The sequence below is a fragment of the Meles meles genome, chromosome 5 (assembly GCF_922984935.1).
Source record: "Meles meles chromosome 5, mMelMel3.1 paternal haplotype, whole genome shotgun sequence".
In the NCBI taxonomy this organism is placed as follows: Eukaryota; Metazoa; Chordata; class Mammalia; order Carnivora; family Mustelidae; genus Meles; species Meles meles.
Window position 1 is genome coordinate 137,450,093 of NC_060070.1, and position 27,927 is coordinate 137,478,019.

The 27,927-nt window shown below is 42.7% G+C and overlaps 2 protein-coding genes across 5 annotated transcripts; both read left to right on the top strand.

Annotated features, from left to right (window-relative positions):
* Positions 1-156: 156 nt before the first annotated feature.
* On the top strand, positions 157-13,621 carry PAK1IP1 (PAK1 interacting protein 1). The gene is made up of 10 exons (XM_046004114.1): positions 157-500; positions 2,514-2,679; positions 5,722-5,842; positions 5,916-5,990; positions 6,518-6,570; positions 7,135-7,280; positions 7,374-7,471; positions 11,811-11,910; positions 12,837-12,957; positions 13,105-13,621. The coding sequence occupies exons 1-10, from the start codon at positions 414-416 to the stop codon at positions 13,320-13,322; spliced, it is 1,185 nt and encodes a 394-aa protein (XP_045860070.1). The 5' UTR covers positions 157-413; the 3' UTR covers positions 13,323-13,621.
* A 6,004-nt stretch (positions 13,622-19,625) lies between these two features.
* LOC123941189 (transmembrane protein 14C) lies at positions 19,626-27,872 on the top strand. Of its 4 annotated transcripts, none has more exons than XM_046004105.1 (6): positions 19,626-19,748; positions 20,757-20,823; positions 21,136-21,212; positions 22,064-22,165; positions 26,369-26,456; positions 27,354-27,872. In XM_046004105.1, exons 2-6 carry the CDS (start codon positions 20,801-20,803, stop codon positions 27,406-27,408), a joined length of 345 nt encoding a protein of 114 aa, XP_045860061.1. In that variant the 5' UTR covers positions 19,626-19,748; positions 20,757-20,800; the 3' UTR covers positions 27,409-27,872. The 4 variants fall into 4 exon arrangements, with proteins under 4 accessions (XP_045860061.1, XP_045860062.1, XP_045860063.1 ...); XM_046004106.1 differs by having other exon boundaries at positions 19,637-19,748; positions 20,742-20,823; XM_046004107.1 differs by having other exon boundaries at positions 19,640-19,743.
* Positions 27,873-27,927: the final 55 nt, after the last annotated feature.

Genomic DNA, 27,927 nt, shown 5'->3' on the forward strand with positions numbered 1-27,927 from the left:
AGGTGCCTCCACACGCACACCCGGCCACAGCGAGAAGCCCCGCCCAGACTGGAAGAGGCCCCGCCTCCTCTGTGACGTTACGGAAATGAGGGGCTTCCACAGAGGATGTCCCGCCCTACTCCCCTTAGACTTACCTAGCTCGCAGCCACCTAGGATATGCCTGCTTGTCCCTAACTTTTTTTCTCCTTGTCATGAGAACTTCCTCATGTGGCGTCCATCTTTATTCTCCTCTTGGAAGCTCCGCGTGATCTTCAAGCGCTGAAACCGTTTGCAGGGAGGAAGGCGCCCCAAAGGCAGCCTGAGATCGTGACGTAATTTGAGCGCCGACGCAGGAAGGACCCTACTGCCTCTGGCATCCGCTTTCGTCACTCTCAGCTGAGCGGGGCTCGTGGAAGAGGCACGTGCGCTGCTGAATGGAGCTGGTGGCTGGTTGCTATGAACAGGTCCTTTTTGGGTTTGCTATACAACCGGAGGCGGATACAGGCGGCGACCCCAAAGAGGTAAGAAGGTGCGCGGGTAAGTCTGGTCGGCTTCCTTCACGGTGGAGGTAGGCACATCATCAGAGCTAAGTAAACGCATTGATCTCTTAGGGATTAATTGATGAATCAAACTCAAATGTGTAATTTAGTTTTTAAAACATAGAGTAGGCGTTTCATAAAACGAGATCATGTCTGTTGGTTTTAGTAGACATTCTGAGGATGGTACAAGAAGGAAGCTGGCATTCCAGCCAACAGGCCAATGAGTCATATGTTATGGGTTTAAGCCTCGCTCCCGTAAGTTGACAGCCAGTTTTACGTGCTCAGGATTTAATGGAAGAACAGTTCGCCCTTTTACGGAGTTTTGTCTTGGAATTTTACTAAATATTAGAGCAGGTTAGGATAAACCCCCTCATTGATAAAAAGAAAAAAATGTGTTCCGATTCATTCAGTACTTTTGGACCTTTTACCATGGTGCCATTAATTGGCAGTGGAGGTACAAAGAAACCAAAGGAATGGATCCAGCTTGCAAACATAAGAAGAGCAGAGGAGACAAATGCATGGAGAAAATGACAACAAAATACAGGTATTTTCACTAGATGTGTGAGAAAAAAGGTCAAGTAAATTGTCAGTAGTGAAACAAGTAGTTAGGACATATCCAGGACTAGAAATAAGATCTTTTAACTTTTAAGCCAGTAATATTTTTCCCTAAGCAAATCTAAGTATCTCTTAGAAATCTATTTTTTAAATACTGCTTTATGAAGTCAAGGTGTCAGTCTTGAATGAACCAGAAAACTGGAAGTATATAACTTGACTAATTACTTTTGTTTATTTTGTTTCTACCTGGTTATTAATCTGTTTTTGGCTGAAAGGTGACATCTCTTGTGTGCCTAAAGATGATGCTGTTGTGTTACTCATTGTAAAAAAGTTGCTCCGTTGTTTCAGACACATAGTAGTCTGCACAGCAACCTCCTGAGTTATCCCTGTTTTATAGATGAGGAACCTGAAGTTGAGATCTATTGTGTGACCTGCTCGAGGGCACACGGCTAATATTCGGGAGACCTGGGACTCAAGTCCCCAGGTGTCTCTGAAACACAAAGCTCTTACATTGTCCACTACTGCTGCTAAACCTAGACAGACAATAGCTCAGATAATCAACATTCCTTCTATAATATGCACAAGCAAAGGTTGTTTTTGATTTATGGCTGGAGCAGCCGCACAGGAATATTGTACCGTTACTCAAGGAGGCTCCCTTGATCCTGGTTGATGTCTGTTACTGCAATTACTTTGCAGTAACCCTTCTTAAGTGTGTTCAGAGAGGTCTGATGGGTTTTTTTCTACTGCTTTGGTTTGCTTTGCTAATACTTTTGATGCGTCTCCTTCAGTTTGAAGTGTGAATGTGCATTCAGCTGTCAGTCATTCTTTGCACTCAACCAGTCTCACTTATTCAACCCCAAAGTTGCATATCAATAAGCATAGAGTTCTTGAGACCTAATCATTGGTCATTTTAATCACTTACATTGGTACTAATGGAAGGACACATATTCTTTATCCTGTTTATTTTTCTTTATAAGACTTGTCATTATACTCATCTGCATGCGACATCATATTTGTTTAGTGTTTGTCTCTCCCGCCGGGATGGCAATTCTATTAGAATAAGGACTTTCTGTTCTTCACTGCTCTGTATCAACTGTCTACACTGATGCCAGGCGCACAGTAGTCATTTAGTATTTGAATGAATGAACGGTATGCAAGTCTCACATATAAGTAAATATATAAGCAGTTAAGGGTTTGGATAGGACCTAAAGTAGTCTGGTCTCCATACTTGCTTTGGATTCATGATACCCAACATTGCCCTTCCATTTCCTTGCTGCCTGCTTTATTTCTCAGGCTCTTTGTTTTTCTTAACCTGCTATGATTGTGTATTTTTTTCCCTGTTCATAAGTATCTACTGGTAGTTTTCATGAATTGTGGAACCTCTTAAGTGTTTCTAGAGAACTATGATACGATTGTAACATTGTGTATTTAACTCTCCAGCAAAAATGGACTTCTGTGGCTGACTTCACTCACCATGCCCACACTGCCTCCTTGTCAGCGGTGGCTGTAAACAGTCGTTTTGTAGTCACTGGGAGCAAAGATGAAACAATTCACATATATGACATGAAGAAGAAGATAGACCATGGGGCTCTGGTGCATCACAATGGTGAGAAAATTATATCCTCTAATATGTTAAGGTATCATTACTTTACAACTTGACTTCAGTTGAAGAACTCATTAGGTGTCTATTTTGTAGCAGGTTCTATGCTAGGAAATACAGAAATGAGAAAAATGTCTTTTATTTAATCCTTAAATTCTCACAGTCCATATTGGGAGACAGAGGGGAGGCACTTCAGCTCACACTGGAGGGAGTGGGAGGAAGTGACTTTTCATTGAAAACTTCCCCCAAAATGACATCTGACTGAATTGTCTTAAAAAAGAAGTACCAGTTAGCCAGGAGAAAGGGCATTCCAGACAGAACAGAAGCATGAGGGATCACGGAAGCAGCCTCGTGTTCAGAGCTCACTTTATTGAGAGAGTATCACGTGCCCAGCAATGTGCCAAGAAGCTACAGTTGTACCTTCTGTTCATAGAAGAGAAAACCAAGATTCAAGGATGTTAACTTGACTTGCCCATGGTTATGAAACAAGGGAACAAGAACTCACATCTAGGTCTAGAGCCCATGTTTTTAACCGCTGTGTGCCTGGGGAACTGTAAGCAAATCAATATTACAAGAAGGTTAAAACAGAGGGTGGGGTAACTGGAGAAGTAGACTGGGTAGTCCTTAAGAAGAGGTTAGGGATTGATTTTCAAGTTCAAATCATGCCTGGGTTTTCCACAGTGATGGTGAAGTTGTCCAGGATGGTGGTAGATCAATGAGTAGGGAGACTGAATAGGTGTGTGTGTATTCTTTGTTTTTTTTTCCAGTATTGAACATTGTGGCTTTTTTTTATTGTATTTTCCCAGGGATACTCTGCTAAGGATATTGGTTTCCTGCAATTAAAGGCAGATGAGGCCACCGCGCATTGGTTCTAGTGGTATATTTGGAGTGGTCAGTGTCTTTTTTAGGGCCTTTGTAATTTTGACAAGCATTCTCCTTTTTGAAGTGTTTTTTTTTTTGTTGTTTTTTTTTTTTTTGACAGAGAGGTCACAAGTAGAGAGGCAGGCAGAGAGAGAGCACAGGAAGCAGGCTCCCTGCTGAGCAGAGAGCCCGATGCGGGGCTCGATCCCAGCACCCTGAGATCATGACCTGAGCTGATGGCAGAGGCTTAACGCACTGAGCCACCAAGGCACCCACATTTTCCTTTTCAACAGAAGCTAGGCTTTGAGTGAATTCAACATATGTTCCTTTTCCGTTCTGTCTCCTGATCCCAGTTCACACAGGAAAGTTTCTCTGTCCCTTGGGCATGGAAGAAATAAGTAAAATAAGTCTGGTCTGCCTAAAGCCACTGGTTCAGGTGTTCCCCAATAGGAAAAGGAGTGACTGAGAAGGAGTTTGGATGGGGATGACGTATGGCTCCTGATTTCTTTCATTCCTTGCGTAACTCCTGTTTGTTTGGAGTTTTCAAATTTTTTTTATTTATTAGCACATGAGGTGGGGGAGAGGCAGAGGGAAAGGGAGAAACAGACTCCCCAGTGGGTGGGGAGCCCAATGTGGGGCTCCATCCCAGGATCCTGAGATCGTGACCTGAGCCGAAGGCAGATGCTTAACCAACTGAGCCACCCAGGCGCCCCCAACTCCTGTTTTTGTAATAGTTGGTAATAGAACAGCTCTTTTCCAAAGTAGGAAATAGGATAATAGGAAAGAGGAAAACAAGGGCAAAGATGGCTAAAGACTCCCGCTTTGATAAAGTTGTATGTAACCCCATATATTATTAGTGCTTTTTGGGGTGGAGGGGTGCAAAATTATTCATCAGAGATCTTTGACTTTTTCAATATAAAGGACAACATAAAGGGTTGAGTAGGATGTGGCAGATGAACAACAGTGACCCCAGGGTTCATACCCTTATTCTGAAAAGGACAAAAAAGTTAATATTTAGGCTTTGTGTCTGTGTTTTTGGTTTTATTTGGCTCTGCTTTTGCAGTGTAAAAACAGTCATAGACATTTTGGAACTGAACAGGTGAGTCTGTGTTTCAGTAAAACTGCATTTATGAAAACAGGCCACCAACCAGGTGTGGCTTACAGACAATAGTCTGTTGACCACTGAGCTATAGGGCAGTTAAGTTGGGTGACAGGCTTCAAAGGATAGGGAATTTGACTTGAGGAAAAATGTATAGTGGTGTGCATTGCTTTGGGGAGTTAATGCTGGCTTCTTCTATCACCTCATCCCTACAGCGAGGTTAATATTTGAGGACAGTGAATATGTATGTCTTCCAGTTCCAAGAGCTGTAGGAGAAATTCATGGGAGATGCAGCCTTTAGTCTGGGCAGAGGGGAGTGGAGTGTGTTGTGAAGTTGAAAAGATAAAGGAAAATTTGTGAACCACATATGGGAGATTATAGAAGGCATAGTTGAATAGTGGAACAACTTATAAAATAGTTCTAGTAAATTCTTTTTTAAAGAATAAAAATATTTTTAAATTAAAAATTTTAAAAATTTTTAACTAATCTCTACACCCAACGTGGGGCCCAAACTCAGAACCCCAAGATCAAGAGTCATATGCTCAACCAACTGAGCCAGCCAGCGCCCCTCTAATAAATTCTTATGACAGTGAATGAGAACTATGTACAAATCAAAAGCAGGTCTGGAGGGATAGTAATTGGACTGTGGATAATTAGGTCACTAACTCACTGTTTTGAAAGTAGAAGTCATATGGTTGTACATCTTGGTTTTTTCCCCCAGATTAGCTGGTTTACTAGTTGGTTTTGACTTCTGATCAAACTGTCCTCACCAGCCATCTCCTAAATTTATGATTGTGGAGATATAGAGCCAGAAAGTGAACTGATTTGTTGTGTCTACAACTAGAGAAATTCTGCTGGTGCTCGCTTCGGCAGCACATATACTAGAGAAATTCTGCCGAAAATATTTGCATAGCCTTGAAACTGTATGTTCTTAATATATTAAAAAAAAAAAAATGGATCTCTTCACCTAAGACTTTAAGGTATATTTCAATAATACTAAGACATTAGATGTTTACTTACTTTCAAACCAGAAATGGAGTTTGCATTCAAAATGACTATTAAGTTTGCCTTTCTTGGTTTTTCCACAGGTACAATAACTTGCCTGAAATTCTATGGCAACAGGCACTTAATCAGTGGGGGAGAAGATGGACTCATTTGTGTGTGGGATGCAAAGAAGTGGGAGTGCCTAAAGTCCATTAAAGCTCACAAGTGAGTCTGGCTTTCCCATTGGTGGTCTCTAGGAGCCAGTCACGCTGGAGACTAACTGTTGGTTTCCCTTTAGAGGACATGTGACCTTCCTTTCTATTCACCCGTCCGGCAAGTTGGCTCTGTCTGTGGGTACGGATAAGACGTTAAGGTAAGTCATTAAAGCCGAGAGCATCTTTTCTAAGTTGTGGTCTTTGTTTTCCAGGGACAGCAGGAGGCTACCATCAGGGTATATTTTAGTCCAATAATTAGATTCATTTTTTTGTCTCATCTCATGGCTATCAGCTATTGAAAGGTAATGCAGTACAAGAAAAGGTGCAAAGCTAGTGAACCTTTTCACAACGGTGGAGAAAAATGACAAGCTCCGTGTTCACATGTACACTGTACATCCCAGTCATTGCAAGCTGTGAAATGAAGAGGACGGGGGATCCTAAAAACAAATGTTTTAGGAGGTGAAATATTTGGAAAATATATTAAACATTTTAAATATATGAAAGGGGTCTAGGAATGGATGAGTTAATCTTGCTTGATAGTATATATTTCAGTGTTGCTGTAAGAAACACGATCATTCTAACTAGCTGCCTATGTAGTAAATTGTCGTTTGAGTAGGTCTTCATCATGTTTTCCTGTAAACCTAGTAAAAGTGATCATGCCGTAAGTGAGCTTCCTTTTTTGCAGAACGTGGAATCTTGTGGAAGGCAGATCAGCATTCATAAAAAATATAAAACAAAGTGAGTACTTTAATTTGGAATGTTTTTTGTAACTTCATAGAATATGATAATATAGACTTTACATATGTACCTCTATTTCCCTTCATAATGGTGGTTATCTCCTAGGGCAATGCTTTAGATTATTTTCTTTTCCCATTTTAAGAGTATGTATTTATTTGAGAGAGCACAAGCAGGGGGAGTGGCAGGCAGAGGGAGCGGGGGAAGCAGGCTCCCCACTGATCAGGGAGCCCAACATGGGACTCGATCCCAGGACCCCCCAGATCATGACCTGAACTGAAGGCAGATGCTTAACCAACTAAGCCACCCAGGCGCCCCCCATTCCTTTCCTATTGTAGATGGAATTCTGGTCATGGCTGTCACCTGCCAGTTCTATAACTTAATTTTGAATCCAGTTCATTTCCTAAAACTTAACTTGCAAAATATATACCAGAAGTTCATTGTGCAGGCTAAATAGGATATTGGAAGGGAAAATGCACAGTGCAACTATTTGCTGTTTTTATTACTACTCTGATCATTTCATTTTTTGTTTATGAAATCAAAAAGCTTTGTGTTTTTAACTTACAGATGCTCACATAGTGGAATGGTCCCCAAGAGGAGAGAAATACATAGTCGTCATACTGAATAAAATAGATGTCTATCAGCTTGACACTGCGTCTGTTAGTGGCACCATCACAAATGAAAAGAGAATATCTTCTGTTACGTTTCTTTCAGTAAGTGATCAGAAACCAGTGGTGGAATCTTTGTGTCTGTGGTGATGGTTGAATTGGTGATGACATTCTGGATATTCTTTTTCTCTCTGCTAGGAGTCTGTCCTTGCAGTGGCTGGAGATGAAGAAGTCGTAAGGTTTTTTGACTGTGATTCACTAATGTGCCTCTGTGAGTTTAAAGCTCACGAAAACAGGTATTTTTTTTTTTTTTTTTGCCAGTCTCTATGTGTTTGTATGTGTAGAGTCTTCAATAAATGTTACATATGTAGTAGTTTCATAAAGCAGGGTACATGTTTTCTCGTGAACAAATACGGAGATAGACTTTGTACATATATATGATTTCTGGTGTGTGAGAGGATGGTGGAAATGTCTTCTTGGCATTAAGTAATGCAAAAGTGGGGAAGTTGGCGCCAGGACTAGTGATCGCACAAGATCTTTCCCACTAATATTATTAAACTTGGGGCCTGAAATCAACGAAATCTGAAGAGGAACAAAGAAATCAAGCAGTCGGGCTTTGCCAGGACCTCTCTTGTCCTTTTACTCTATCTATTCCCCTTGTCCACTGCTTCCCCCTTTGTACACTAGTTGTTTTTCCCACAGGAGAACTATGTGACAGTACTGACTTCTGTTTCATGCTGGTCTTTCGTAACCTGTTACTGCTCACTGTGTTTCTAGGGGGAGACACTGATTCTCAGAGTAAAGAGCTAAGTGGCTTGGCCAAGATTACCCCACTGTTAGGTGAGGGACCTGGGATCCAACCCAGTTCTGTCTGCCTCTGCTTTTTCTACTGTTTTAGAAAAGGTGATAACGTGCAGTTATACTGCAATATGTTTCATTTGTGTGTTCTGTGTCTTAAGTAAGTTCTAGTTTTTATTTTCTAAGTAACTCTTTTTGACTACTCTGAATACTACAGCCAGTGTACAGGCCCTGGTTTTTCCCTGCATTGGGAAGTGTTCGTTCAAGGCCATTTCAAATGCACTGTTAACACTAGAACACTTAAGGTAACCCTTCACGTATTTTGCCGTTCATCCATTCATTTAACAGGTATTCGTAAGCATCCATTTAGAGCTGAACTAAGTTTTTAAATGATGAACAAAAAAGACAAGGGCTTGTATTTGTGTTTCTTGTAGTGGAGCAGCAGATGATAAAGAAGCAAATAATTATAACAGGAAGGAAACAAAGATGTGCCTTAAGAATAATAGCATTAATTTGTATGAATGGGGGAGGGAGAGGGTAGGACTTTACAGATGAAGAGAGCTGTTTCCCAAGGGAGGAGAGAACCAAAGGCATAGTGCGCCCGAGGGAGGAAAGAGCTGCGCATATTTTAGCAACAGATGAAAGAGCTTTGTGACTAGATCAGAATGAACCAGAAGCTGTATAGCCTTGTAAAAGGGTGAGGAGTTTAGATTTTATACCAGGGCCTTTGTAGATTTTGTTTTGTTTTTTTTTTCTCACTATGGAAGAATTTAAAGGCAGACAGACCAGTTTAAGGAAGTGACCCCCATAGACCCACCACCCAGCTCCAGCAGTTGTCCGTTTATGGCCAGACTTGCTTTTTGTATCCGTCCCCAGCCCCTTCCTCCTTCCTGTGTTTTTTGTTTGTTTTTTTAAAGATTTTATTTATTTGACCAAGACACAGTGAGAGAGGGAACACAAGCAGGGGGAGTGGGAGAGGGAGAAGCAGGCTTCCTGCCAAGCAGGGAGCCCAATGCGGGGCTCAATCCCAGGACCCTGGGATCATGACCTGAGCCGAAGGCAGAGGCTTAACGACTAAGCCACCCAGGCACCCCGCCCTGTGTTATTTTTAAAAGGATCCTAGTTTTGCAGGATTTTAAACCTGGGAGTAACGTGATTTGATTCATGATTTTAGCCAGTTAGGCTACCCGATGGTCCAGAAGAACAATGGCAGTAACTTAGATGGGGTTGGCGGCACTGCAGGTGAAGAAATAGATATGTAAGAGGAAGCCATGTTTGTCTCTTCATCCTGAACTTGGAGACTCTTGAGGTTAGGGACTTAAATATCTTTATTTCCTTTATGATAACATAATTATAGTTATGATCATCCTGTTGACTCTTTTTTAAACATTTTTAAATTTAAATCAATTAATCAACATATAGTGCGTTACTGGTTTCGGAGGTACAGGCCTGTGATTCATCAGTCTTATATAATACCCAGTGCTCATTTCATCACATGTCCTTCCTTATGTCTATTACCTAGTTACCCCATTTGTTTCCTATGCATAAGAGTCTCTTATGGTTTGTCTTACCCTCTGGTTCGTCTTGTTTTGTTTTTTCCTCTCTTCCCCTATAATCCTGTTTTGTTTCTTAAATTCCACATGTGAGTGAGATCATATCATAATTGTCTTTCTCTGATTGATTTATTTTGCTTAGCATAATATCGTCTAGTTCCAGCCATGTCATTGCAAATGATAAGATTTCATTGTTTTGTTTGTTTGTTTGTTTTTTAATGGCTGTGTAATGTTCCATTGTATATATACCACGTGTTCTTTATCCATTCCTCTGTGGATGGACATCTGGGCTTTTTCCATAGTTTGGCTATTGTGGACATTGCTGCTATAAACATTGCTATAAACATTGGGGTGCACGTACCCCTTCAGATCACTACGTTTGTATGTTAAATACCCAGTAGTGCAGTTGCTGGATTGTAGGGTAGCTCTGTTTTCAGCTTTTTGAGGAACCTCCATGCTGTTTTCCAGAGTGGCTGCACCAGCTTGCATTCCCACGTCTGTCATTTCTTGACTTGTTAATTTTAGCGATTGTGACTGGTTTGAGGTGGTACTGCATTGTGGTTTTGATTTGTATTTCCCTGGTGACAGGTGATGTGGAGCATTACTTCGTGTGTCAGTTGGCCGTTTGGAAGTCTTTGGAGAAATGTCTCTTCAGGTCTTCTGCCCATTTCTTGATTGGATTATTTGTTCCTTGGTTTGATAAGTTCCTAATAGATTTGGATACTAGCCATTTATGTGATTTGTCATTTACAGATATCTTTTTCCATTCTGTCTGTTGCCTTTTGGTTTTGTTGACTATTTCCTTTGCTGTGCTAAAGCTTTTGATCTTGATGAAGTCCCAATAGTTCATTTTTGCCTTTGTTTCCCTTGCCTTTGGAGACCTATCTAGCAAGAAGTTGCTGCAGTCAAGGTCGAAGAGCTTGCTGCCTGTGTTCTTCTCTAGGATTTTATGGATTCCTTTCTCATATTTAGGTCTTCCATCCATTTTGAGTCTATTTTTGTGTATGGTGTTAAGGAAATGGTCCAGTTTTATTTTTCATGTGGCTGTTCAGTTTTCCCAACACCATTTGTTGAAGAAACTTTTTTCCATTAATATTCTTCCCTTCTTTGTCAAAGATTAGTTGACCAAAGAGTTGAGGGTCCAATTTGGTGTTTTCTGTTGTATTCCATTGATCTCTTTGTCTATTTTTATGGGAGTACCATATAGTCTTGATGATGAGAGCTTTGTAATAGAGCTTAAAGTCCAGAATTGTGATGGTACCAGCTTTGGTTTTCTTTTTCAACATTCTTTTGGCTGGTTGGGGTCTTTTCTGGTTCCATACACATTTTAGGATTATTCCAGCTCTGTGAAAAATGCTGATGGTATTTTGATAGGGATTGCACTGAATGTATAGATTGTTCTAGGTAGCATAGAGTTTTGTTGTTGTTGTTGTTGTTGTTTAAGATTTTACTTTGACAGAGTGCTCACAAGCAGGGGAAACAGTAGGCAGAGGGAGAAGGAGAAGCAGGCTCCCTGCAGAGCAAGGACCCCGATGTGGGGCTCGATCCCAGGACCCTGGATCATGACCTGAGCTAAAGGCAGACACTTAACCTACTGAACCACCGAGGTGCCTCTAGGTTGCATAGACATTTTAGCAACATTTTGTTGTACCAGTCCATGAACATGGAACATTTTCTATTTCTTTGTCTTCCTCTATTTCTTTCCTTAGTTTTCTGAGTACAGATCCTTTGCCTCTTTGGTTAGGTTCATCCCTAGTTGTCTTTTGGTTTTGGTGCAATTGTAAATGGGATTGGCTCCTTAATTTCTCTTTTTTCTGTCTCATTGTTAGTGTATAGGAATGCAACTGATTTCTGTGCACTGATTTTATATCCTGCCACTTTGCTGAATTTCTGTATGTGTTTTAGCGATTTGGGGTGGAGTCTTTTGGGTTTTCCACATAGAGTATCATGTCCTCTGCCAAGAGTGAGAATTTGATTTCTTTGCCAATTCGGATGCCTTTATTTCTTTTTGTTGTCTGATTGCTGAGGCTAGGACTTCTAGTACTATGTTGAACAGCAGCAGTGATAGTGCTTGATGGTCCATTTTATCTTGGAATTTGGACCCTGAAAAGGACTCACTGACTCATGGGAATGTGAAGCATAGTTATATTTTAGTCCTGTTCCTTATGCAGTTTGGAAGCACTTGGAACACTGAAAAATCAAGAGACGTGCATAGAAGCTTTATGACAGTATCATACTATCTGGGAGAAAGGAGCCTTTATGGTGTTTCATATTTCTATTCTAGGGTAAAAGACATGTTCAGTTTTGAAGTTCCAGAGCATCATGTTATTGTTACAGCCTCGAGTGACGGTTTCATCAAAATGTGGAAACTTAAGCAGGATAAGGTCAGTGTCTTCACACAGTATAAATCAGAATAAATGCACTTTAATGCAAGTCTTACTATCAGTGTTGCTTTGAATTAAGGGAGGCAGAATAATTTTCAGGGCAGAAATCTTTAAAAAACTTAGTCTCTTCCATGCATGTTTGATAGTCATAGTTTTAAAGTTGGGCTTTGAGAGCTACCTTGGCGGTTAGTGTTGGTGAGTCTGAGCTGGCGGGGTACCAGAACTCTGCTTTTGCAGGCAGAGAAGTGCTACTTTTTTCTCTTTTGTTTGTATATCAATATTCTCTGTAAGATTTTGTTAGTTAAAAATACTGCCATTCCTAAAAATTTGAAAATTACCGATTGATAATGGAACTAACAATAGTTTTGAACTAGGTAATTGGAAAATTAAATTCCCTTTAGTAGTCCACTCTTACAGATCCCCTTGGTTGTTTATTCTTGATTGCCCTATAAACACATTCTGTGAATGCGGTTTGTTGCGTGTCTGTGCAGGGTTCTCTGTTAAAACCTAGAAATGAACAAGACATGGTCCTTTTCCTTAATGAATTTACAGTTTCTGAATAGTCAGAAACATGCTCTGCGAAGGACACAGCCAAACCAAATGTGAATCAAGATAATAGATTTCTTCTAAGCAGCATGTTTTATTCTCAAGAAAATACTATAACTTTCGTGCTCGCTTCGGCAGCACATATACTAAAATTGGAAAGAAAATACTATAACTTTCAAGTAAAAAACTTAAAATTCTGACTGGCCGTCTCAGAAAGGTATGTAACTTTTGATCTTGGGGTTGTAAGGTCAAGCCCCACATTGAGTGTAGAGATTACTTAAAAAAATAAAATCTTAAGAAAATAATAAGTTCACTTGATAAAGGAAAAGGAAATTACTTAAATTTCCCCTATATTATCATGAATTCTTCTTCTGTTTTAGAAAGTTCCTCCATCTTTACTCTGTGAAGTAAAAACTAATGCCAGGCTAACGTGTCTTGGAGTGTGGCTAGATAGAGTGACAGACACACAGGAAAGCCTTCCTTCAGCTGCAGAGCCTTCTGGTAAGTGAAAGTCAACATTTTTAGAAAATTTGTTAGCTCTTGAATTGTTGAAATGGAGGAGATCCGGGTAACTTTACTTTATTGTCAACCTTGTTTATTTGAAGAGGGGAAAAGTGGTCTTTAAATGTACTGTCTCTTGTGTTTTAGTAAGTAAAAAACAGTCCAAAATCAACAAAAAGGAAGCCAGCGGTGTCGTGCAGGAAGAAGAAAGGCAGTCCATACGTGACTCAAAGCAATGCGGTGTAACCGGTGACAGTAATAAGCCAGTGAAAGCAAGTACTCTGGTGTCAGCCAGGAGGAGGAAAATGGTAGAAATGTTGGAAAAACAGAAGAGAAAAAAGAAGAAAATACAGATGACACAGTGAATCCCACATTTCTCCTATGAGAAAAACTTCTTAGATGGAATCATTCTTTTCACATGTACTCCCCAAGTAAAAGCTAGAAATTTCTTCTTTTGGAGAAAACGTACAGCTTAAAAAAACAAAACAACAACAAAAAACAAACACTTTTATGTGTTTATTTTTAACAGTGGCAAAACTATTTTTGGTAGGCAACATTTTATTATATATCATGGTGATATATACTAGGTTAATGTGTAATACATTAATTTTTATTGTTGTATAAAGCAAATAAAGATCTTTTCCAAATATTGTAATTCAAAATATACACAGGTTTTTTCTTTTTTTCTTTTTTTTAAAGATTTTACTTATTCACCTGAGAGAGAGAGCAAGCAAGCACGAGTAGGGAGAACTGGAGAGGGAGAGGGAGAAGCAGGCTTCCTGATGAGCAGGGAGCCTGAAGCAGAACTTGATCCCAGGACCCTGAGATCACAACCTAAAGCCAAAGGCAGACGCTTAACGGACTGAGCTACCCAGGTGCCCCTAAAATATACACAGTTTTGAACACATTCTTTACCAGAGATGGGTAAGAGTTGAAGTTTTCCTCCTGAATGGGTGAAATATGATAAAACTGCCTTACTTTGACTTGTTCAATGGCTCTAGTAATTTTAATGCAGATTTTGTGCATAATCTGAACAAATTTTATACTGTAACAACAGTATAAAAAGATTTTCATTCCAGGAGGCAATTTAAGACAAACTTAAAAATCATGGACACATGAAACATGTATGTATAAAGCATATGTTTAAACTTAGAGCTGTGCGCATAACAAAGTTAAGAGGGAGATTACCAAACCTCATTAAATTACTTGGCTTCCAAGCTGTGGATGACAAGGTAAGTGAAGGGTCAGAAAATGACATTTTCAGGGTTTTTTTCATCTGTTTCAGGCCAACAAAAAAAATTCACTTAGTTAATCTAAAGTAGTCTTAAATTCAGCCTATTGATTATAATCTTGTCATCTCTTACTATATCCTCCAGTGGATTCTTGGGTGGTTTGAAAAGACACACTAATAGAGGGTTCATAGATTTGAACTAGCTGACCGCTGCCAAATACCTGAGGCCAACAGGGAATCCCTCCTGCTCCGGCAAAATGAGACCTCTGACACTTGGACACTGAATTGCCACTCCCTTCACAGGAAAGAAATCATCTAGGCAATGAGCCAAATTCTGTGTTCCGACATGTCAGTCCACCTCTTCGTTACCTTCAGGCCTACCAGCAAAGATGAATATGGTTTGGGTTTTTTTGTTATGTTTTTGTTTAATAATTTTTTAGAAGAGTTCAAGGTTTATAACCAAATTGAGAGGAATGCACAGAGATCTCCTGTATGCCCCCTGCCTCTACACACACCCAGCTGCCCCCATGATCAACATTCCTAAGAATGGTACACTTTTTACCAGGGATGAACATACATTGATGTATCATAACCACCCGAAGTTCATAATTTACCTTAGGGATCACTCTTGGTGTGTACACTGTAGGGACAAATGTATAATGACATATTAATATGATCCACATACTTCCTCTGCCCTGAAACAACTCTCGTGTTCTGCCCGTTCATCTCTCTCCTACCCAACTTCTCATAATCACTGATCTTTTCATTGCCTCCATACTTTTGCCTTTTCCAGAATGTCCTGTAGTTAATCAATTGTAACCTTTTCAGATTAGCTTCTTTCACTTGGTAATCTGCATTAAGTTTCTTCTCTGTCTTTTCATGGCTGGATGAGTTGTTTCTCCTTAGTGCTCAGTGGTATTCCATTGTCTGTGTACCACAGTTTACCCTTCACCTACTGGGGCACATCTTGGTTGCCTCCATGTTTTGGAAGTTGCGGTAAACATCCATGCCTAAGTTTTTGGATGGACAGGTTTTCAACTCCTTTGGGTAAATACTAAGTAGTGTGATTGATGGGCTGTATGGTAAGAGTATGTGTACTTTGGTGAGAAGCTACCACACTGTCTTCCCAAGTGACTCTACCGTTTTTCATTCCTACCACCAATGTCTGAGGGTGCCTGTTGCTCCACATCCTCACGCAGCATCAGGTGTTGTCAGTGTTCTGGATTTTGGCCAGTTTCGTGTGTAGTGGTATCTCATTTTCATTTGCATTTCCCTGAGGACGTATGTGGAGCGTCTTTCCATATGCTTATGTGCCGTCTGTATGTCTTTGGTAAGGTATCAAAATATCTGGCTTTTTTTTTTTTAATAAGACTGTTTTCTTACTAGTTGAGTTTTAAGAGTTCTTTGTATTTTTGATAGCAGGCCTTTATCAGATGTTGGATGGCTGAGGTGGAATGCGTGCTGGTTGGGAGTGTCCCAGTGCCTGAGGTATTGGGGCATTCCTGGTGAAATGCTGAAGTCGGGTGCAGGCCTGTTGGGTCCCAGAACTCCCTGTGCTAGGGCCGCCTTGGTGGACAGCTGGAGTTGGTGTGTTAGGAGTCCAGGGCTCACTGGAGCAACCCAAGCAGTGGGCTAGAGCACCTGGACCCTGCTCCCTGGCATGCTATCCAGGTGGAGGGGAAATGTAAACCAAGGCGCTCACTGGCATCTCCTACCCCAGAGAATTCCAGTAGTTCTCCCACCATTTGGTAGACATTCTAGGGTTAATAAGTGGATTTCCTTTACTTAATAGTTTAGTTGCCTTTAAACTGTTGGTTCTTTTTTTTTTTTTTTTTTAAGATTTTATTTGAGAAAGTGTGTGGAAGAGAGTGCGAATATAAGTGTTTGGAGGGAGGAAGGGCAGAGGGAGTGGGAGAAGCAGGCTCCCCACACAGTGGGGAGTCTGATGTGGGGCTCGATCCTGGGACCCTGGGATCACGACCTGAGCGGAAGGCAGAGGCTTTAACCCAGTGAGCCACCCAGGCGCCCGAACTACTGGGTTTTTGCCGTGCTCCAGGGATGAGGAAATCCACATGTGGGTTCCTCAGTGATACTACTCCCTGCTGCAGGTTGTTGCTTTGGTGGTGTGGTCTCGTTGTTACCATGTCTCTGTCTCTTCTCCCCTTCTCTGTGTGGTCCCTCTATTCATTGTGCAGAAGCTATTCAATCAATGTTAGTTCTTCAGAAGTAATTCTCTGCATGCAGGTGTAGATTCAGTGTGTCCATGGGGTAAAGTGAATGCAGGTCTTCCTGTGGCGCCATCTTGAACCACCTCTCTCTTCCTCATGTTTTAAGTTGATTTAATAAACCACATGATTCAACCATTTTAGGTTAGTCTGTGAGCCTCGCTGTTCAGTGATCTCTGACAGAATTTACCTGGTAGTATCCTTGGAAGCCATGACATTGACAACAGGTCATACAAAACTGTATAATTTATTTGGGGGAATTCATGTTCATTCTTTTTCTTTTTTCCATGTAGAAATGTATAGTCTGCATATAGTCTTCACCATCTTAATGTTGAATTGTCTACTTTGATACTTGTGTGTGAGCAGATTCTCATCACAAATTCACTCTTTCCCGATTTAGACTGTGCCATGTGACCTAGATCTCCCCCCTCCTGTTTATTCGGTAGCCTGTATTGTGTTCACCATATGCCAGGCACTACCTTAGGAAGGAAAAGTGTGATCCCCACCCAAAGGACAAAAGTTTTGGTAAATGTTTCATGTTTCATGAACCAGACTAATTCTATCTTGGACAAAGCCATGATGACTGTTTTGTGGCCTGAAACCTTCTTGAGCACAGGTCTCCCCATTCTTTGCTTTTGTTTAACCACATCCCTAAGTATACCCTCAGGGCATAGCATCCTTGATCTGCCCTGGAGACATGAGACACATGCAAGTCTACTTGTACTGTGGCAGCCAAAGGAACACTCTGTCCCCCTAATAAGCCATTACTTGCCAAGCTAGACTTGTCAGCTTGGCAGATCTCTCAGGTCTTAATGACTTCTTTGACTTTTGGTGGTCCTTTTGCATACACCCCCCTTTCACAGAACACATGTAATGGCCTGGGATAGTCAGGGGCGGCTTCACTGATGACTTTTTAATAAAAAATGAGATTGAGGGGGCACCTGGGTGACTCAGTGGGTTAAAGCCTCTGCCTTCAGCTTAGGTCATGGTCTCAGGGCCCTGGGATGGAGCCCCACATCAGTCTCTGCTCAGCAGGGAGCCTGTTTCCTCCTCTCTCTCTGCCTGCCTCTCTGCCTACTTGTGATCTCTGTCTGTCAAATAAATAAATGAATAATGAGATTGGGATTTTAGACAAGAATAAAAAGTTATTTCTGGCAGAAGAAACGGGGTGCTATCTCAGCTAAAAGAGACATTTAACTGCAAGAAACAAAGAGTAACTCTGTTTATTCCAAACTTCAACAGAGGGCATGGGGATGGATTTATAACAGACACAGTTGCGTCTGACAGAAGCTAGGGTAGGAAGAGAACCAGAGCTCAGAAAGGGACAGGGTGTGATCAGGGCAATCTCTCCCTCTTGTCTCCTCCTCTCTCTGCATATTGTCTTCATTCTTCTTTCTGCAGACCAGCCTCTCCTTTTATTCCACATCTGCTCATTCATTCAACACATGCTTACTGAGCATCCACTCTGTGCCAAGCACTATTCTAAGTGCTGCATAAACACCCTCATTCTCTAGGAACTTACATACTAGGGAGGAGAGATGATTTTATAATTAGTAAGTTATACAGCACTAAATATGGAGGTAAGTGCCATGGAGAAAAATACGCTGAGAATTGCATATGCGTTGCAATTTTATTTTAGTTTATTTTTGAAGATTTATTTTTTTGCGAGAGCACAAGCAGGAGGCAGAGGAAGAGGGACATGCAGGCTCCCCACTGAGCAGGGAGCAGGATGCAGGTCTTGATCCCAGCACTCTGAGATCACAACCTGAGCCAAAGTCGGACGCTTCACCAAATGAGCCACCCATTTTAAACCAGATAATCCAGGAAGGCCTCACTGAGGAAGTGACAGCTGAATGAAGACATAAAGGAGAGGAGGTGGTGACCTCGGAGATTATCTGGGAAGTGCTGGGCAGCTGAAGCAACAGGTGCAAGTGCTCAGAGGTGGGGACAAGGAGGCTGAAGCATGAGCAAAGACGAGATGAAAGTGAGCTGAGGGCAGGGAGGGAGATGTGTAGGACTTCACAGGGCATTGCACGAGAAAGGGGGCCACTAGGTTTTGGTTGAGGAATGACACAGAGGCAATATAATGTGAAGTTAAGGGTGTAGGTTTTGAAAGAACTTACTTCAAAATAGCAGCTCCAGCCAGAATGAGGATTGTAGGTAATTTACTTAATTCCCTGTGGTTCAATTTCTTTAAGTCTAAAGGACAGGAGTAAGATCACGGTGGTTAAAACGAAGGTTTAAGTTTACACCTGAATAGGGAGGAAGGCATCCCCAAATCCATTCTGAGCTAGTTTTAAGTTAAGTCCCGTTGTTGGTTGTTCAAAATCTTCCAGTAACTCAGTGAGGTTCTGGCATACTGGAATTACTCAAGTTCTTCTTAGTCCTTATCTGATTTCCCGGGTTAGAATTAGTTATGGTAAACACAGGCTTCAGTTTTGGTATCTCAAAGGCAGGAACTGCTGTAACTGGAAAGTTTTTGTTTGGGAGTATGTATGAGCTGCAGTCTCCTTCTTTCACTCAAGATTGTATTTATAAGATTTATCTACATTGATTCTTGTAGGAGATTAAGGAGAGAGAGAGACAGACATCAAGGATAAACACCCAAATTTTGCTGTACAGCAATCAAGTGGTCCTGCAGGAAACACGAGGAAGAGAAGCAAATCTGTAGCGGAATGGAGATTACGTTTTGTGGACACTAGGGCATACAGAGGTAGTGGAAATGATATTTAACTCATCCTCTCTCCTCCTTTACATGCTGCTCACCCTGGTTTGCGGTCACCACCTCTGCAGGAAGAAAGTACTTAACCACTGTAGGCAAAAATGTGATCTGGCTAGAGCACGCCTCCGGTTTACACCAGGTAAACCACAAGTCCCTCCACTAAAAGGGTCTTTCAGAGTCCATCCTCAGGTGCCCTTCTCTCGTATCCGTGGCCCCGCACCTCAGGCTGGGCCCAACTCGCGATGCCTCTTGCAAGATCCGACTCAAATTCTGGGTTTCAGGCAGGCTTCTGGAGAGCCGAGCTTCTAAGGTCGGCTGCCCCGTGGGAGCTGCGACAGTGGAGGCGTAGCACAACTCCCCGCCCCAGGTCCCGCCCCGTCTCCGGGACGCCGCGCTCGCGCCTCGACTCCTCCCCTCAAGCCCCGCCCCATGCGTCCCCAGTTCCCGGGACGCCTGCGCGCGGCGCGACTCCACCCCTCCACGCCCCGCCCCACGTTCCGCCTTGGCCTCGGGACGCAGAGCGCGTGGCGTCGCTTCCGGCGGGACCAGTACTGTCCGCCTCACGGCTTGTGCGCTGTAGAAGGCCGGTGTGGACTTACGGCAAAGCGGTTCGGTACTTGGGGATTGTTATTCTATACCTTTTTGACTTTGGGGGGTTACAGGAGAGGCTTTGCTGCCGCCCACTCTTCGTCCCTCAGACCCAGGCAGGAGCGTTAGGCTGCGTCATAGTTGTCTTTCTAGTCGCGCATTTTGTGCTTTGCTTAAAAACTGTGAACCTTGCAGAATCCCTGTGCTTTTGAGACAAATGCTTACCGATGTAGCGTGGTGGTGACTAGTTTCCTGTGGATTTTATTGCTTCAGCTCCTTGAAAGTCTCAGTAACTCGGTGCTACTTGGAATTAATCACTGGAATTCCCCTGCCCCACAATTAAAAGTTTAAAACAAAACAGGTATAAATTGCTTCCAAGCTTTAAAACTCATTGGATACCAAATGCATTTCTTTAAGAAAGTAGGGGTTGCACCCTGCTTCGCCAAGAGCGAAGTGTCCCACGTTAACTAGGACCTGGGCTTTCCAGTATTTTACCCCCTCGCCGAGCTGTCGAACGAACTGTGATTTGGATGCAAGAGAAAATTGCCATCTAAAAGTTTTGCAGATGTTGAGGATTGCAATAATTGAATTCTTTGGGCAAGGGCAGAGAGGGGCAATTAAAATAGCTCGATTAAGGACACAGGGGATACTTAGTTTCTGATTTAGTAGTAAATCAGGAGCTGAGGAGAAGGTAAACTCATTGTATGGAGCTGGTCAGTGGATTGCGTTCCGTTTCCTGTAGGCCTGTGTTATTAGAATGGAGGTTATTACCAAAACGGTTGGTATCTGCTCAGCATTTTACTACGTGCTAAGTAAGCACTTTTCCTATTACCCTGTTTAATGCTCACAGGAGCCCTGGGAAATTTCTACCATTCTTATCCTTCTGTACAGTGAGGGAAGCTGAGGCTAAGAGAGCTTTGAGCTTGACTCTTCTTCGCTCCTGAGGGGTGGAGCTGGAACTTGGGTCCATTTCCTTCTGACTGCTGGAGAGGCCTGCAGTTAACCATCTCTGATCCAGCCCCCGCCTCCGCAGGTGCTGGCCTGGTGTACTCTGTCTGGTCAGAGTGAAAGAGAACAATGCAGAAGGACTCTGGCCCACTGTAAGTACACTGAATGGGAGAGAAATAGCCAGCAACTTCTCAAAACCAGACCTAGCTTCCTTATCTGGAAAGGATTTTAAGAATAGACTGCTGGCGAGCACAGGGTGTGTGGGAGGGTGGCATGCAGACCTGGGACCTGGTTTTGAGTTCCAACTCTGTCACTGACTACAGCAAGTCATCTGACCTCTGGGATTTATGTTCCTTTGTACAGTGATAGGACTGTTCTGGAATGATGTTTTAATCCCATCTTGTAATTTTTTTTTTTTTTTTTAAGCCACGATTGGCACTGATTTCTTATGCTCTCATTTTCAGAGTGCCTTTACATTGGATTGGTTTTGGCTATGCAGCCCTGGTTGCTTCTGGTGGGATCATTGGCTATGCAAAAGCAGGTATGATTTGTAGCCACTTAAACCGCTAAGATTTTCACATTGTTGCTGGTAGAGTCCCTAAAGTGGGATCTTGTTTGAGTCAAGTTTGCTTTAAGCCCTCTAGCTTGAGGGCGGGCTTATTATCAGTATAGCTGCTCTTGCACTTGCTTTCCCATTATCTGGTTGACCTACGTCAGGCTTCTTGTCTACTCACTTGTCCTTTGGTTCTTTATCTAAAGCTGCTGGGCAGGGGTGGTAGTAGGTTGTTATTATCATTGACTACCACACATCAGCCTTCACCCCAGAGTGTCATCTCTGTGCTAAGTAGGAAGAAACCTCTTTTCTTTCCCTGCTCATGTTTTTGAAGTCTCCTCTTTAGACGTAGGTCTATCAGTAAATGTGCTGTTTCTGCCTCTGTTCTAGCCTGCATCTCCACCCCAACACACACACACACACACACACACCCCAGAATTCTTAGTCTCCAGGTTTTTTTGTTGTTCGTTCGGGTTTTTGTTTGTTTGTTTTTTTAACTCACTGCCCTTATTTCCCTCTCCTTTGGGGGATTTGCCTGAGTTCTGACAGTTCCAGCCTTGACAGGTTAGTCAGGCCTGGTTAGGAGCCCTTCTTTTCACCCCAGATGGAAGTATCTGTCTAGTTAAAAAGGATTCGTGTGCTATTACCCTGCCTTTTCTGTAAAATAGCAAACTCCCCCAAAGTTTTCCTACTTAAGAGCTCCTTGGTTATGAACTGTCTTGAGAAAAATAATTTTTTTTTTTTGCGGTTTTCCTTGTAGGGGAAGGAAATCTTGTGAATTCTGTTAATGAAATGAGTAGCTGACATTATAATGCAGGACTCTCTTTGCTTTCTTACAGGTAGCGTCCCGTCACTGGCCGCTGGGCTGCTTTTTGGTAGCTTAGCAGGCCTGGGTGCTTATCAGCTGTCTCAGGACCCGAGGAACATCTGGGTGTTCCTAGGTATGTCAGTGTCGCTCTCTCTCTCGTGCGATTATGTATCCAGGGTCCTCTGCCAAGAGGCTCTGGTTTGGTGGAATTTGGCAGGTTCTTCACATGAAGACAGTTTTACTACTTCTGCCAAGTTCTAGGGAAGTTTTAAAATTGGGGGTGGGAGGATTTGTGCTGGTTTCTGTTTGTTTTCTAAGTACAGAATACAGAAAGGTTTTCATGCCTCGTGAATTTAGGTTTAGCCAATGAAATTAATAGTGCTGTGCAAGGCAAGTCTATGTCTCTTAATCATTATGATGGCCCACTGAAGACTGTGCTTGAGCATTCGCAGAGGATCACATGTCAGACTTAGGTTTGCATCAGTATTAATTATTTGCATTTGAAAATATTAGCCCTTTAGCACTGAGCTAAATGTATGGCAGAGGCCGTGCCTCCAAGGAGCCTTTACCTTGATTGACATGAAACCGCCTGCGGGGCTGCGGAAGTGCCCTGTGAGCTGCACAGAGAGTGAGGAGTGCTGGGAAGGGAAGATTACTACTTACCAGGGTGGCTTTGGGGGCATTTTTATTGAGCTGCACCCATGTATCGGGCTATGTGCTAGGACTGTGGGCATCTCACTGTCTCAACAGACCCGCAGAGTTGGGAAATTTATAGTTCTGGCCTTTAAAAGTATAGTGGGGAGAACAAGCATGTTAACGGAGTGGTTTGCACAAGTTGCCATGGGCTGGGCCGTAGAGGTCAGCAATGGCTGATGTGGGGTGTGCTGCAAAAGGAGGAGGTGCCCAGCTCTCGGTCTGCCTCACAGCTCCCTCACTCAAGTTGCCTGAAAGACTCTCAGACTTCTTTTTTCCCATTTCTTTTTTTTTTTTTTTAATTTTATTTATTTGAGAGAGAATGAGAGGAGGGAGGTCAGCGGGAGAAGCAGACACTCTGTCGAGCAGGGATCCTGATGTGGGACTCGATCCTAGGACTGAGGATCGTGACCTGAGCCAAAGGCAGTCGCTTAACCAACAGAGCCACCGAGGCGCCCAAAGAATTTATTTATCTCTCTCACTATCAGAGAGCGAGCAAACACACAAGCAGGGGGAATGGCAGGCAGAGCAGGCAGAGGAAGAAGCAGGCTCCCTGCTGATAAAGGAGCCCAATGTAGGACTCGATCCCAGGACCCTGGGATCATGACCTAAGCCGAAGGCAGACGCTTAACCAACTGGGCCACCCATGTGACTCACTTTTTTCCCATTTCTGATTCCACTCCTCCACTCTCAGCACTGCCTGCTTAAAGGAGAGCAGCAGTCATCACATGGGGCTGATCGTGACCTGAGCCAAAGGCAGTCGCTTAACCAACAGAGCCACCGAGGCGCCCAAAGAATTTATTTATCTCTCTCACTATCAGAGAGCGAGCAAACACACAAGCAGGGGGAATGGCAGGCAGAGCAGGCAGAGGAAGAAGCAGGCTCCCTGCTGATAAAGGAGCCCAATGTAGGACTCGATCCCAGGACCCTGGGATCATGACCTAAGCCGAAGGCAGACGCTTAACCAACTGGGCCACCCATGTGACTCACTTTTTTCCCATTTCTGATTCCACTCCTCCACTCTCAGCACTGCCTGCTTAAAGGAGAGCAGCAGTCATCACATGGGGCTCCAGCGTGCCGTCAGCAACCATACCTTCCGCTGTGCTGTGTCTCTTCTCTCCAAGGCCAGTCTCTCCACCCAGCCTTTGGGTCTCTTCTCCCTGACCCTCTGGAGTGTTATTCTGCCGCAGATGCCATCTCTTACTGGATTCCACCATGCAGATGGCTCCCTCCTGCCTGTGTTCATGTGTGTCCTCTCTCACCCAGTGAGGAAAAAAGGACCTTTTGTGACCCCACTTCCTTCTCCAGTTGATGCCCTTCTTCCCCTTTAGAAACTTCTCTTAAACAGTGTGTTATGCTGCTTGTTTTTATTTCTTCCCCTTTCACATTCTCGACCCACTCAGTTTCATGTTTTTGTCTCCTTTGTCCATGGAAATAGTTTTCCCTGATTGTGCCAGTGACCTGAATTTTTCAGAATCCAGTTGTTTTTTTTTTTTTTTTTTTTTAAAGATGTTTATTTGAGAGAGATAGGGCACGTGCACTCGCGAGATGGGGGAGGGGCAGAGGGAGAGAATCTTGGGCAGACTCCCTGGGGCTCAATCCCAGGACCCTGAGATCAGGACCTGAGTCAAAATCAAAGTTGGGTGCAAAAAGAATGAATACTGTTATGCTGAAAAAATAAATAAAATGGAAAAAAAAAAAAGAAAAAAAAATCAAAGTTGGATGCTTAACTGACTGAATCACACATGCGCCACTGCAGTGTACATTTTTTAATCCTCATTCTAGTGGCCTGTTAGCTTTCTCAGCATAGCAGACCAATACATTTTCCAGTCTCCTGTTTTCCTTTTTATTTACTTGTTCTCTTTTGTTAATCCATCTTCTTTTTTGGCTATTAAATGTTGAAGTTCTTAAGACCTGGCTCTTTTTTTTTCTTTTCTTAAGACCTGTTTATTTATTAGAAAGCTCAAGTGAGCAGGGGGAGGGGCAGAAGGAGAGGGAGAGAATCCCAAGCAGACTCCCTGCTGAGCACGGAGCCTGATTTGGTGCTCAGTCTCAGTACCCTGAGATCATGACCTGAGTCAGTATCAAGAGTTGACTGCTTAACTGACTGAGCCACCCAGGTGCCCCAAGACCTGGTTCTTTTTATATTCTTTATACCATCTTGCTTGGCTCATTGGAGCCCAGGCCTTAAATTACTATTGAAACAGGTCATTGATTCACAAACGTGTTTCTCCTCCAAGGTTTACTCTTAGATATACAGTTACGTGCTTGAAATATTTTGTTAGTTGTCTCAAGGCATATACCCAAACCTGACCTCTTGTCCTCACATAACCTTGGTCTTCTGGTGTTCTCCATCCTTTTGGGTCTTGCTCTCCTGCCCCCCATCTTTCTGTCTCATTCACCAGGAAGTCCTCTTGACACCACCTCCAGCACATATCCTGAATTGTCTTCTCTGTCTCCATGGCCACTGTCCCCATCCCAGTAATCCTGTATTTTGCCTGCATTCCTGAGGAAGTGTCTTAATTGGTATCCCTACGTGCCCTGATTTTGCTGCAGTTCCCCTGGAACAGCTAGAATTTAGTTTTTACACTTTTCTTCTACTCATGTATCCCTCTGCTTGATATCTTTGAATGACTTCTCATCTCTCTGAGGATGAAGACCACAGTGCTTCGTATGGCTCTTGAGGCTCTGTGGTCTGGCCCCTCTTCCTCACTAGCCGTATTTTAGCTTCAGTTCCCTCTCACCACAAGGCCCTGGGTGTATTATTCCTCTGCATGGAATGTGCTTTCTTCCCCCTTTAGTTCATTCACTCCTACTTTTTAGATCTTCGCTTGATCTTTACTTCCTCAGCAAGTCTTTTCCTGCTCTTCCTATATAGGCTGGACCCACTGTTTAGAGACCTTTTTTTCTTTTTAAGATTTTATTTACTTGATAGAGCATGAGCAGGGTGAGAGACAGAGGGAGAAGCAGACTCCCACTGAGCAAGGAGCCCAATGCAGGGCTCCATCCCAGGACTCCATGGTCATGACCTGAGCCACCCAGGCACCCCTGTTTAAATACCTTTTTTGATGGGGTGCCTGGGTGGCTCAGTGAATTAAAGCCTCTGCCTTCGACTTGGGTCATATTCCCAGGGTCCTGGGATCGAGCCCTGCATCAGGCTTTCTGCTCCGCAGGGAGCCTGCCTTCTCTCTCTCTCTCTCTGCCTGCCTCTCTGCCTACTTGTGATCTCTGTCTGTCAAATAAATAAATAAAATCTTTAAAAAAAAAAATACCTTTTTTGATGATAGTTTTGTCCTCCAGCCCCTAGTGCAGTGCATGGCATATAATAGGTGTTTTAACAAATGTTGAAAAGAAGAGCATGCAGTATAAATACATCAGCAAAGATAGGAAAAAAAGATCTGTGGCAAATTTGGAGAAAACTGTGGCTGAAGAGTGGTAGGAGGTGAGGCCAAGAAGGCCTTTTGGCCCAGCCTGTGAGGGCCTTACATTCCAGTATTTGTTCTTAGCCCCATAGAGCGTGGGTGGCCGTGGGGAAGGAGATGACAGTATGAGATGGGGTCTGGCCCTTGAAAGATGGGTGGGACTTCTGTTCTCCTGCATATAAGATGTAATGATCTTTGATTCTTTTTCTCTTTCCCATCAGCTACCTCTGGAACCTTAGCTGGCATTATGGGAATGAGATTCTACCACTCTGGAAAATTTATGCCTGCGGGCTTAATTGCCGGTGCCAGGTATTTTCTTTTCTCTTGCTGTTCTTCACCAGTATGGAGTTGTTTCATGCCCCCCAAGACTTGTGCATTCAGAGATTTACTACTGCTATGCCTGATGCTGGATAGCAGTTGAGGTGATGTAATTTACATACAAATAGGGAAAGCTGCAGAAACAGTAGTTGATTTAATGCCAGAACGAAGTAAGTGTGTTCATGAATTTGCTCTCACATAATGCGTTTTGGTCTGTCCTGGCTCCTGCCTACAGCGGGAGGAGCTTCATGAAAAGCCATGACTGCCTCTCTTTCTGGGACTTTCTGCATGAGTTTCATATTTCTGAGTCGTGTGGGCATCCTTTATTATTAAAAATTTTCCTATAGGGGAATTTTGATTAAATCTTACTGTCTCAAACCAGATTATTAAAAAAAAAAAAAAAATTCCTCAAGTATAATACAGATACTCTGAGAACAGAATTTTTAAATATCTGGAAGAAGATCCCTTACCTGATTTTGATCATAGTTATGATGCTGTCAGGCATAATGCTTTATAGTCAGTGTAGACCAAGGTCAAGAGCAGTGAACTGGGAGACTGGAAGTGTACCATGATCCAGCTCTGTGACCCTGGAGAAACCTTGGTCTTCCCAGCCTTCCGTTTGCTCATCTCTTTGAATTAATTGGCTGTTAGATGAGGAGCTCCTGATTCACATGTACTATTTTAAGGCAACTGGGGTGCAAGACTGTCCCTTGGCATGTTATTCCTTTGGTACTTCCAGGAATGGAGGTTCACCTGTGCCTGCTCTGTCTTGGCATCTCCTCACCATGTAGTTTTGAAGGACCTGCAGTTTTAGTTCTTGAAAAAATAGTCAAGTGCCTGTTCTGTCCTTTACCTGATGTTTTTTGTTTATGTGTTTCTTTTGAACAGTTTGCTGATGGTCGCCAAACTTGGAGTTAGTTTTTTGAATAGACCCCATCAGTAGTAGCCATGTCCCGCTTGGACTCATGAAGAATTTAAAAACTTCCACTATTTTTAGTGTATTAAGAGAAGCAAGTGCAGCATTTTAACATTTTCTGACATTTTACTTAATGAAACAGAACAAAAACAATACTGAACTTTGCAGAAGAAATCAGTCATTATCATTACAACCTTAAAGAGGTGGGTGGTATATAACCCAAGAGCTTCTTATATATTCTCTTACAGTTTGATTCTTGAACGTGGTGTTATCTCTTCTTTCTGTATCTATGGGTATTTCTGTATCAAGGGGTAAAATGTTGGGTATCAACATTGGGGGCCTGGAAACCCCATGCCCTACTCAGAACAGTATGAAAAAAGTCTCTTAAGAGCTTTAGGATTTTTGTTCTTTGGCTCATCCTAGAGCACAGACCTACTTTGGAATTATGTCAAATGAAATATCAATGAAAATAAAGTTTTCTGTAAGTAATATTTTCTATGGTGTCTTCGTTGCCAGAGCTGTCTAGATGCAGAATGAGATCTGAAT